At 41.9% G+C, this 12,241-nt stretch overlaps 1 protein-coding gene across 1 annotated transcript in view; it reads left to right on the top strand.

Annotated features, from left to right (window-relative positions):
• The window catches only part of NECAB1 (N-terminal EF-hand calcium binding protein 1), a 68,929-nt gene that overhangs the window by 14,920 nt on the left and 41,768 nt on the right, over window positions 1-12,241 (top strand). The window contains exon 3 of the mRNA XM_074816188.1: window positions 3,048-3,156. Within this exon, the coding sequence (XP_074672289.1) occupies window positions 3,048-3,156 (109 nt within the window). The remainder of the gene's footprint in view (window positions 1-3,047; window positions 3,157-12,241) is intronic.

The following is a 12,241-nucleotide window of genomic DNA, read 5'->3' as shown; positions in this document are numbered from 1 at the left end:
ACACCAAGTTGGGTGGGAGTGTTGATCGGCTTGAGGGTAGGGAGGCTCTGCAGAGAGACCTGGACAGGCTGGAGAGATGGGCTAAGGCCAACTGTAGGAGTTTCAATAAGGCCAAATGCCAGGTGCTGCACTTTGGCCACAACAACCCCCAGCAGCGCTACAGGCTTGGGGAGGAGTGGCTGGAGAGCTGCCAGTCAGAGAGGGACCTGGGGGTGTTGATTGACATCCAGCTGAACATGAGCCAGCAGTGTGCCCAGGTGGCCAAGAAGGCCAATGGCATCCTGGCTTGTATCAGAAATAGCGTGGCCAGCAGGGACAGGGAAGTGATCTTGCCCCTGTACTCAGCACTGGTGAGGCCGCACCTCAATGACTGTGTTCAGTTTTGGGCCCCTCACTACAAAAAGGACATTGAATTACTTGAGCGTGTCCAGAGAAGGGCAACGAAGCTGGTGAAGGGTCTGGAGCACATGTCGTACGAGGAGTGGCTGAGGGAACTGGGGTTGTTTAGTCTGGAGAAGAGGAGGCTGAGGGGAGACCTCATCGCCCTCTACAACTACCTGAAAGGAGGTTGCAGAGAGCTGGGGATGAGTCTCTTTAATGAAGTAACAAGCGATAGGACAAGAGGGAATGGCCTCAAGCTGCATCAGGGAAGGTTTAGACTAGATGTCAGGAAGTATTTCTTTACAGAACGGGTTATTAGGCAGTGGAATGGATTGCCCAGGGAGGTGGTGGAGTCCCCATCCCTGGAGGTGTTTAAGAGTAGGGTCGACATAGCGCTGAGAGATGTGGTGTAGATGGGAACTGGCAGTGTTAGGTTAATGGTTGGACTAGATGATCTTCAAGGTCCTTTCCAACCTAGTTGATTCTGTGATTCTGTGATTCTGTAAATAAAAGCAAAAGATGAATCTTCTTTCTTTGGCTTTTGTTTGCTGATTATCAGTCTTGCATTTAAAACTCACTACACTAGTCAATGAGGAATCACTTGTCCTAACTGTTTTAATAAAGTTATGGATTTGCCTCATCCCATGCAATTCTGAAGTCATGCCTGTACAACAAAGAAAAGGGACAGCTGTTCTTCAGGACAGAAGCAAATGTCAGCTGTTGCTGAGGGATCCCCAATGAAATCTCGTGGACTTCTGTGGGGTCAGTTTTCCATTTGTAAACTTCTTTTTTAAATTTTTTAACATCTTGCTGACAGGCATTGGTTGGTTTCTCACATCACCTTCTCCTCAGCCTTGAATCATATACTTAGGAAAAAATTAATTGTGCTGACTGTCATATATTGTTTACATAGTCATTATGATATGATTAGAGGCTGGAGTTAACAAAGTCTAATGGTCCCTGCACCCCAGAGTCCTACTTTCCAGAACAGACAATAGCCTAAGTCTGCCACTTCTGTCACTGCAGCCACGGCCACCCTGTGAGTGGGACAGGCTTTCCAAATTGTGGCACATTTTATCCATTTTTGACATCACTAATTAAAAAAAAAAAAACCAAAACAAAAAAACAGAACATGGAAAATCTGAAGTATAGGAACTTCTTTGGGATTATCAGACATGTGTAAGTGAGGTGAAATACAGTGATCCCTTCTTTAATGAATGTTGTAGTAGTTATTGGAATACCCTTTAGAAACCATTGATGGTTGTGCAGTTTGATCTGACAGAAGGAGGGTAGAGCCTCAGTCTGAAGTGGTAACATCCTGAAAATACCAGATGAATTAATCTGCTTAACACATCTCATCTCAAGGATTTTGCCTCATGTAGTTAAGGTCTTGCTATAATTACAGATAACTTAAGAAATAGATGAAACAGACTCCACTAAATAATGTAGTAGAGATTGTAATATGAACTTTCTCCTCTTGACTTAATGTACATCCCATTACTGTTCTTCTAGATGTTATCATATGGTACTGCCCCTCCCTCTGAGTCTCATTAGTCCTGCAGACACTTCCAGTCACTGCAGACAACATGTTATTGATGATAATCAGGACCCGTGTGCTGATGATTGGTTTTGTCCCAAACAAATGAGAACAGCAGATACTTAGAAAATAAAGCCAACTTCTTCATATTTGGTCTTCACTGTATATTAAATGGCCAATTCAAACTCCATCTGAAAATCCATCTGAAGATTTTCACTGACCTCTGATATATGTCCAAACCAGTTTTCTCATTCCTGTATTTTTATGTAATCTCCAGGTGAATTGCATGCTGGCAAATAGAAATTTACTATTTTCTATGCTGACCAAGAAAATGAGCTGCAATTCTTTCCAGTGGAAGAGGACACAAAGCTTGCTTCCTGTTCCATGAAAATCTAACTTTTCAAAAATTTATTTTGTTAATTACACACCAAGCATAGAACTTTTTGAGAAATATGTATTTTATGAAGAGTATCAAAATGCTGCAAACCAGTGCAGTGTATTGATTAGGCAGAGAGGAGAGCCAGGGTCAGATCCCTGCTACTATTGAATGGGGCACTTGAGTCTCAGTCTCCCATATGGGAGGCAGAGAGCAGAGGAAAGAAAGAGGACGAAAATGAGAGGGAAATTAATAGCTCTAGATAGCTGAAGAAATTTTCATTGAACTAATATGTTCCTTCAATAAATGTTTGCTTTTGCATTTTCCTGGTTTTTCTCTGTCCCACTCAGTCTCAGGAGGTCACTGATCTTCCATGCAGAGGCGAGGACACGGCCAGGGACCAAGTAGGAGAAGCGTGCAGCAGGACAGGGAGAAACCACAGTGAATGAGATCAGGGCAAAGACAGGACTGTAGTGATGTGTTTGTCAGTAGAGACTTACCAAAACCAAACTATCTTTGCTTGAAAGATAAGAAAGTGGAACAGTAACAGAGCTACCAAGAAAACTGAGAACTCTGATACAACAGCCAATGCATATAGCATAATGTTCTTTATGTGTCTTGATTAAATATGTAAAGTTTCTACATTTAATCTGAAGATCTGGAGGTTTTTAATAGTTTCCTCTTCAACTGCATGAAGTAAACAAGCAAAACCATAACGGAACTAAGGCACTTTCCATTTCTTCATTGTTTCAGATGATGGAAAACTGTCCTTTGATGAATTCAAAGCTTATTTTGCTGACGGAGTTCTGAGTGGAGAAGAACTGCATGAACTTTTTCACACCATTGATACACACAATACTGAGTAAGTGCCCCCTTCTTGCAATTACAGTGCTATTCGCTGTACCTGAGAATGGAAAAAAGACATCTGGCTGATTTTAGAGAACTTTCTTTCTTAAGAAGAAAGCTGCTTCAGGGAAGCTAGGCTGTGTCATATGGCTCTAAAATGTACAAAGTGAAGTGTTTCTAAACCTTGTAGAAATACCTGCATGTTCCAATAAATGTGATTTGAGTACTGAGAACACAGGGTGGAAACTGAATACCATCTGTGTTCCCCACCCATGATAGTAAGGAAAAGGGGCTGTGGCCTCCTTGAGGCTTAAATATGAGTTCCTCAATTCTTGATCTTACTATGCTTATTGAATTAATACATGAGATGAATACTTGGACTAGATGTTGAGCAGGGAAAAAAATAAATTAAGCAATCATATATAGTAAAGAGCAGAAAAAGCCATCCTGTCTGGTGCTGGCAATTGTGTTGGTGTTATCACTTAGGCTGTTTGGATATCCCAATTATCGCTGGGCTTAACAAGGCCACAGAGAAATGAGCTGACAGGAACTTCATGAAGTTCAACAAGGTGAAGTGCACAGTCCTGCACCTGGGGAGGAACAGCCCCATGCACCAATATATGCTGGGGGCCACCCAGCTAGAAAGCAGCTTGGCAGAAAAGGACATGAAGTGGACACCAAGTTGGACATGAGCTAACAATATGCCCTTTCAGCAAAGAAGGCAAATGATATTCTGGGCTGCATTAGACAAAGTATTGCCAGCAGGTCAATGGAGGTGATCTTTCCCTTCTATTCAGGCCACACCTGGAGTGCTGTGTCCAGTTCTGGGCTCCCCAGTACAAGAGAGGCATGACATACTGGAGAGAGTCCAACAAAGGGCCACAAAGTTGATTAAGGGACTGGTGCACCTCACATATGAGGAAAGGCTGAGAGAGCTGGGACTGTTTAGCCTGGAGAAGAGAAGGTTCAGGGGGGGAACCTCATCAATGTATATAAATACCTCAAGAGATGGAGCAAAGAGGAAGGAGCCAGGCTCTTTTTAATGGCAGGACCAGAGTCAATGGGTACAAACTCAAACACAGGAGCTTCCCTCTGAACACCTTTTTTACTGTGAGGGTGACCAACCACTGGCCCACATTGCCCAGAGACGCTGTGGAGTCTCTGTCCTTGGAGATATTCAGAAGCCATCTGGACATCATCTTGGGCAACTGGCTGTAGGTAGCCTAGCTTGAACAGGGGGACTGGACCAGATGACCTCCAGAGGTCCCTTCCAAACTTATCCATCCTATGATTTTATGACTGAAGAAGAGAATTAATTTCCTTTTTATTTGCTTTCTGGCCATCAGCAATTATTCACAGCAGGTCTCCCATTTGCTATTAATTAAGAGTGTGTTACTAAGCTAGTGTTTTTTAAATCAGACTATTCCTCTGGTAGAGAAGGCCCCGAGGAGAGGCTGTTTACTACTTTTGCTAAGAGGTTATAAAGACATTGTGTAGTAATCATGGCATGGTTTGTGGTTCCAGTTACAAAGAGAGAGTAACAGTAAGTCAGTATTGCTTTTCTCAGCTGCCTACAGTGGAGCAAGTATTAAGATGCTATCACAGTCCTGCTTCCTATGTTTACTGTAAGAAAAGGTAGGAGCAGTGTAACAGGACCTTACCTCAGCCAATGTCAAACTCTGTTGTGTCTCTGGGTTTTTTACCTTCCACAGGGAAAAAAATAAACCAACAGGCTGTGATTTTTGTGATTCATGTACTTCATATAAACATCCAGACACTAACTCACAGTGAGATATTAGTAGCTTTGTTCCTCAGACACATGAATTTGGCAATCACCTTAATAGTTTAGGACTTGCACATTACCCCAGGTAGCCCTGGACAGGCCTTTTCCCTTGGCCAGTTCTTCCTCACAGTGGCTCTAGTGTGGTTTTTTCTTCTTTGGATGTCTGTGTCACAGCATCATGCCCCTCCTTGTTCCCCTCTCTCTCAGCTCTGCCAGTCCTCCTCTGCAGACACCCAATTGCCATGTGTTGTGTATCACTAGCCCCAAATGCCAACGCGAGCCCAGGCCCATCACCCTGGTGGCCTGTCAATGACCAGGCGTGATGCTGGCCATTGATATGACAACTAACCTTGCAGCAGAAGGCCTGGAATTCCAGCCAAGGACTTTCACAGAACCACAGAATCATCTAGGTTGGAAAAGACCTTGAAGATCATCCAGTCCAACCATTAACCTAACACTGACAGTTCTCAACTACACCATATCCCTAAGCGCTATGTCAACCCTACTCTTCACAGAATCACAGAATCATCTAGGTTGGAAGGGACCTTGAAGATCATCTAGTCCAACCGTTAACCTAGCACTGACAGTTCCCAACTACACCATATGCCCAAGCGCCATGTCAGCCCGCCTCTTAAACACCTCCAGGGATGGGGACTCCACCACCTCCCTGGGCAGCCCATTCCAACGCCTAACTACCCGTTCTGTGAAGAAATGCTTCCTAATATCTAGCCTAAACCTTCCCTGGTGCAACTTGAGGCCATTCCTTCTTTGCCTATCCCTTGTTACTTGGTTAAAGAGACTTATCCCCATCTCTCTGTAACCTCCTTTCAGGTAGTTGTAGAGGGTGATGAGGTCTCCCCTCAGTCTCCTCTTCTCCAGACTAAACACCCCCAGTTCCCTCAGCCGCTCCTCGTACGACATGTGCTCCAGACCCTTCACCAGCTTCGTTGCCCTTCTTTGGACATGCTCGAGTAATTCAATGTCCTTTTTGTAGTGAGGGGCCCAAAACTGAACACAGTAATTGAGGTGCGGCCTCACCAGTGCCGAGTACAGGGGTAAGATCACTTCCCTGTCCCTGCTGGCCACGCTATTTCTGATACAAGCCAGGATGCCATTGGCCTTCTTGGCCACCTGGGCACACTGCTGGCTCATGTTCAGTTGGCTGTCAGTCAACACCCCCAGGTCCCTCTCTGACTGGCAGCTCTCCAGCCACTCCTCCCCAAGCCTGTAGCACTGCTGGGGGTTGTTGTGGCCGAAGTGCAGCACCCGGCATTTGGCCTTACTGAAACTCCTATAGTTGGCCTTAGCCCATCTCTCCAGCCTGTCCAGATCTCTCTGCAGAGCCTCCCTACCCTCGAGCAGATCAACACTCCCACCCAACTTGGTGTCATCTGCAAACTTACTGAGGGTGCACTCAATCCCCTCGTCCAGATCATCAATAAAGATGTTATAACAGGAGTGGCCCCAAAACCGGGCCCTGGGGGACACCACTCGTGACCGGCCACCAACTGGATTTAACTCCATCCACCACAACTCTTTGGGCCCGGCCATCCAGCCAGTTTTTTACCCAGCAAAGCGTGTGCCCATCCAAGCTGCGAGCAGCCAGTTTCGCTGGGAGATTGCTGTGGGAAACGGTGTCAAAGGCCTTACTGAAGTCAAGGTAAACTACATCTGCAGCCTTTCCCTCATCCAATAAGCAGGTCGCCCTGTCGTAGAAGGAGATCAGGTTTGTCAAGCATGACCTGCCTTTCATAAACCCATGCTGACTGGGCCTAATCATCTGGTTGTCCCGCACGTGTTGTGTGATGGTACTCAGGATGAGCTGCTCCATCAGCTTCCCGGGTACCGAAGTCAAGCTGACAGGCCTGTAATTTCCCAGATCATCTTTTTCGGGAACCATCTCAAAACTCATTCTTCTGAAGAACCATCACTGAAGGCCTTATGTACTAGGAAGCTTGTCCATGTTTTCCACCATTATGAGCTAATCTAAGGAATATGTTCTCTCTCTTTACCAATTTTGCCTCCCTCCAGCCTAGATGGAATTATTAAACCACTTTACCTTTCCAGAAAGTATGAAGAAAGAAAGTAATTGAAGTCTGAAATCTGATCAATATTATACAAGTGTGTGCTAGGGAATATGTATCTCAGTTTATGATCTTTTATGAACAACTTCCAGGAAGATAAACATCAAAATTTTAAAAAAGTTTCTAGGTTTTCCTTAGCCAATATACAAATCTTTTTTGTAAAAGAACAATAGTTAAATTAATTCAGATATTCACTATTCAAAGCATTGCTTAATTCAGCCATTTAAATATGCAGTCTATATGCAGAACCACATTTCTTTGCTGTCTTAAGAGCTTGGTTGCTTCTTTATAAACATTTTTTTCATAAACATACTGTTCATGAGCAGTATTGTCTGTGTGATTATATAGAGCCATGAAATGCCTACAGATAAGAATCCTCTTTTAGATCTGTTCTCTGCAGTCCTAAAATCATTCACATAGGCACCTAATTCATATAAACAGAGCAATATATCCCCTAGGAGTAAATGCCTAAATAGCTCTGTAGATTTGGTTTTTAGCTCTGATCTCACTTATGTTTCTGTAAATCAAGCATAACCTTCCTAGAATCATTAAATTTAAGCCAGCACAAAATGGAAGTATGAAATTGGACTCTTAATCCCAAGGCCATCCTAAAGCATCCAGTAAACCATCCTGTGTTGGAGACACTTGGTACTAGGGTGCAACAGAGACAAACAGGTTTCCCAGATGTATCATTCTCCTTAACAGACAATACAGGAGAAGCAGCAATATAAACAGGTTATCTTGTATCATAAGAAAAGAAGGCTGTCATTATTTCCCTAATTTCCCTTATTTCCCTAATTTGTCAAAAGCACTTGTGTGCTATAAATTCAAAGAAGAAGGTTGCAGAAATACTGCTAAATAAATAGGTACTGTGTACAGAAGAAATCAGTAAATGTAACATTTTCATTTCCTCAGGCAATGCAGTGATTTACACTACACGTAAATACCTAAGACAGATGACTAGGGAAGCATGTCATGGTTTGCTAGATCATTTCTTGTAGTATCTCAGGATTTCATACCCAGCTTGTCACAAGAGCAGACTTTGGTTGTTTCCACCTGCATTACATCTTTTAGCTCTGCCAGGGTTCAAAACCTCACTGTCTGTGTGCATGAGTCTTTGTACTTCAAAGCCTGAAGATAAAAAAGGAGAGGTGGCCTTGAGGTGATTATCTATGGGCCACAAGCTTAGGAAATCTGAATTCCCTTTTCAGCTCTGCTGCAGCAATCTTTCAAAAAAATATTCAAAGCATAAAAGACTTACATTGGCTTAACACTTTTAAGGGAACTAAATTAACCAGGTATTAAAACCCTTGTTACATGGATCCTAATGTCAGTCTTGTTGAAGAGAGATTTAGAAGCTTATTAACTTTTAAAAAGACCAAGCCAACCTAATGTAACATACCTGTTGCAAAGCAGATAGGCTATGGAAGATGGCTAAAATGAGCAATTACCATTTGCAATCTGATAGCAGAGCAAATAATAGGAGGTTTAACTTCCCAGCAAATTAAGGTTGTGTCTGCCTAACTGACTATGGACTCTGCACCTTGCTATTTGGTGCAGACAGGTGTTAACTTTTTACAGAGTAAAAAAAGAGTCAGTTGGTACTGCAGTGACAATAATCACCAGGAAAAAAAGATGAGTAGAAATTAGTTAGCACTGCATAAAGTTTCCAAGAGATAGGTTGAATAGGAGTTCATTATGCCAGGATGAATTTATATTTACAATTTGTCTAGACCCTAAAGTACAGGTTATTCATTCAGGGCAAATCATTACTTTTACATCAGTACATCATTTTGAAATATATTTTGCAATTTATGAATGTACTTATGTGTAGACAGGCTATTTTTTTTATTTCATTAAATCTACATTACCTTTTTATAACTTTTTAAATATTAAATAAATACTAACAAAGACACCATACAAATTGATTGCGTGATTTTTTTAACTTCCATTCCTTTTTTCTTTTGATACAGCCAGAAACAAATGTATAAATTAATATATACCAAGTACAACATAGATTAATAATGATGCTATCACTATCTAGACAACCAAATTAGGTGAAGTAGTGTGTCCATAAAAAAAGGAACTTATTTTTTCACATATTTTAGTACTGCTACAATATTTTGCCTTTCTTGAAGGTGTTTTAATACAAGAATTGTATTTGTAAGAACTGGCAATCAAAAATATAAATTGTAAACAAATTTGTGGCAGGGTCTTCTGTCTACTGAACCATAAACCAGTATAATAATTAGTTTATAGGCACACTACTAGATACACAGAGTTACACAGAAATTACCCCCATGGGCAGAATACCTCATATGTGTTCACAAGGTCTTAACATAAGTTGTGGGTTTTTTAAAAGCCTCCTATGACCACAAAGAAACAAGAGAACACTGGACTAGTGGGTCACTGTGGTGACCCAGTGAATGCCAGTCTCCTGTTTGTTAATGCAGGCAGGGAGGTAATACCAAGAATTAATTCATACATTAAATTAATTTTAACATTCTTCAGTAAAACAAGCAACTTCTGAATATTCAGAGATACTGTGCTTCAAAAGCTACATAAAGAGACAGTAGAATGCTTTGATTAGGCCATACAACTAGCATTCCTGATGTGTAATTAGCACAAGGTGACTGCTTTAGGGGGGTAGCAGTTAACTATTCCTTAAATGCAGTTTCCAGTATTGTCATTACTTCAGGTTGAAGCTGAAAGCCAATTAGGTGTTTGACTTCCACTGAAAGTCACTTCTATTTGTTCTTTCCAGGATCTCATGAAACCTTTGGGCAATCCCTATTCAATCACATACCATTAGATACTATAAAGAAGCTGTTACGGAGGGTCCCCACTCAGATGCCCTCACTCTGTCAGTGTAAGAAAAGGCTTTGCGTTGATGCAGCAGTGATTAGGTCTGGGCTCTTAAAGCCAGGTCTCCAGGTTCTCGTTTCCTAGCATGCACTTAGCACTTGCATCTACTGCAAAGCAGTGTCTTTTATTTAAAGACCCTTAAAAAAAAAAAAGAAAGTATAGGCAAGAAATCAAGAGCAACGATTATTAAAGCCTTAAGCTTCAACCTAGAGTTGTACAATGATCCTTCTCCCCGTATTCATAATGGTTTAAGTGTTTTGCAGATAGCCCAGAAATAAGCACACTATAAGCATCTGGGCAACATCTTAAGCTCTGTTGAAGGTATCAGGAGGCCAAGGTAGATCCCCACAGTGTGTTGAGTAGGAGCCACGCCCCCACAGTACAGGTTAGACAAACATGAGGACATGACTGTGAGAAGGGAAGGAGCAAGAGGAAGAACTTATCTTTGCCTACTGATTTGACACATATTTGACATGACATCTGTGTTATACATCTGCAGTGTCACAGTTGGGACCTTATCAGTGCTTGTCCTGAGACCTCAGAAAACCTCAATGCACTCTGCTTGAAAGCTGAGTTAACCTTTTCAGAGGAGTTTTGTGAGAGTGAAGGAAACTCAGTGTGGTCCCTCACCCCTCTCTCCCCTTACGACCTCAGCTCTAAGCTACACAGTGCTCAGCAAGGCTCTGCAGGGCTGATGGGAGAAATGGGAAGGGTGTAGGAGGCAAACGCAGGAGCTGCAAAGGCACCAGATCTCTTTCCCGGGGCTGACAAGAAGGGTGACAGCATATAGCTCATGGAGGACATGGTCTGCAGGTCATAGCTGAAGTAATGTTGAAGCTGAAGATCCACATGCTCTGCTGTCTCGGAGCATCCTGATTATTAACTCTTCTATCAAGTGAACGTGAAACACTCATTTTTGTTGCATAGCAATTTGTGCTACCATGGCACGAGTGTAAATCAATACACACAGCTCAAGGAAAAGGCTATCGGGGACAGATGCTCAAAGCCACCTGAAGATAGAGGTGAGCTGATGATGTTAACCACAAGAAAAGTTTTATATTTTCAAAATTTGCAGACTTTTACAAGGCAATATATGAGAAGTTTAAGACTGAGGAGAGAAGAGTGGAGTTGTCTTGGAACCTTAGGCACTGTGTTTCTTAACATATTCTCCTAAGCACTATTTTTAGGAGCATATTGGAGCAGAAGGATATTTTACAGATTGAATGGAAAGCAGAATCATGGAATGTCACTGGCCTTGCTGACTTTCCACTTGAAAAATGTCAAAGAATTTTTTGGTGTTATTTCCATTGCTATTTCTTTTCTTGGCCCTTTTGAATCACTAAATCATAATGTATACACCAAATCCAAATCTGAAGATCTTCTTCCTCTCATATTTGCATCTAATCAGGAATAAAAGTCATATTTTTATTGTAAACTTGTTATTTTAAGTACTTTAATAAAGTGTGCATCATTCCTACTACGTAGTTTGTATCTTAACAGTTCTATGAGCTCTCATCTGGTTTCTAAATCCAATGTGTGCATATGTTCAGTGCAAATGCCTGGGGGTTGTAATATTGCTGAAGAAGCTATTTAAACTCCCAGTTATCCCAACTCAGGAAACCCTAACTTGTGGGATTAGCATGCTCTAAACAATTAATTGATTGTATTACCTGGACTTCACATTTGCCTTTACTGAATGCTAAAGAGCTGGCATGCAAGACAGTCTTACAAGCACAGTTCAGCTTCAGAGGAGGTAGTTCTTCAGAAATATAGCTGTTTTGCTTACATGTGTTATTTCCTGAATAACTGTACTGAAAGCAGAGAAAAGTATCAGCAGCACAGGTCTTTTTATAAATGCAGAGAATTATGCAGGAAAAATTTGAAATTTGTGGCTTATGGGGGGAATGCTTTTAAAGCTGATTTCCTTGGTAAATCTGCCCCTGCTTAATTTTGATGTCAACTGTGACAAGCCCATGTTTCAGCAGAGCAAGAATCCTTGGCATGGTTAATGGTTTAGTGAATAGGTTTTAGCAGTCATTGCAAGTGCAAGCCTCCCTTTTACTCTTATCCTTCTCCGTTCCTTCCCCTCACTCATAACTTTCATGGAAATTGTTTTTGCATAATGGCATCCTCAGGGAAAAGGTGTCAGAAGATAATGAGAAGATTTGGCAAAGTTACAAACTAAGATATGCAGAGGATCCCAAGGGGATTCAGTCTGCAGCACTGCCAGAGAGATAGTGTGATAAATGCTTCACTGGCTACTGACTCATATGACTCAGTGGGGAATCAGACTTGGTTTTCTCACTTTTTTCATTGGTAAAATGAAGTCCTCAGCCAGGACATTAGTTACAAGGTAGGAGGGATGCTAG

The sequence above is a fragment of the Strix aluco genome, chromosome 1 (genome assembly GCF_031877795.1).
Source record: "Strix aluco isolate bStrAlu1 chromosome 1, bStrAlu1.hap1, whole genome shotgun sequence".
NCBI lineage: Eukaryota > Metazoa > Chordata > Aves > Strigiformes > Strigidae > Strix > Strix aluco.
This window is presented reverse-complemented; position numbering and strand designations above follow the sequence as displayed.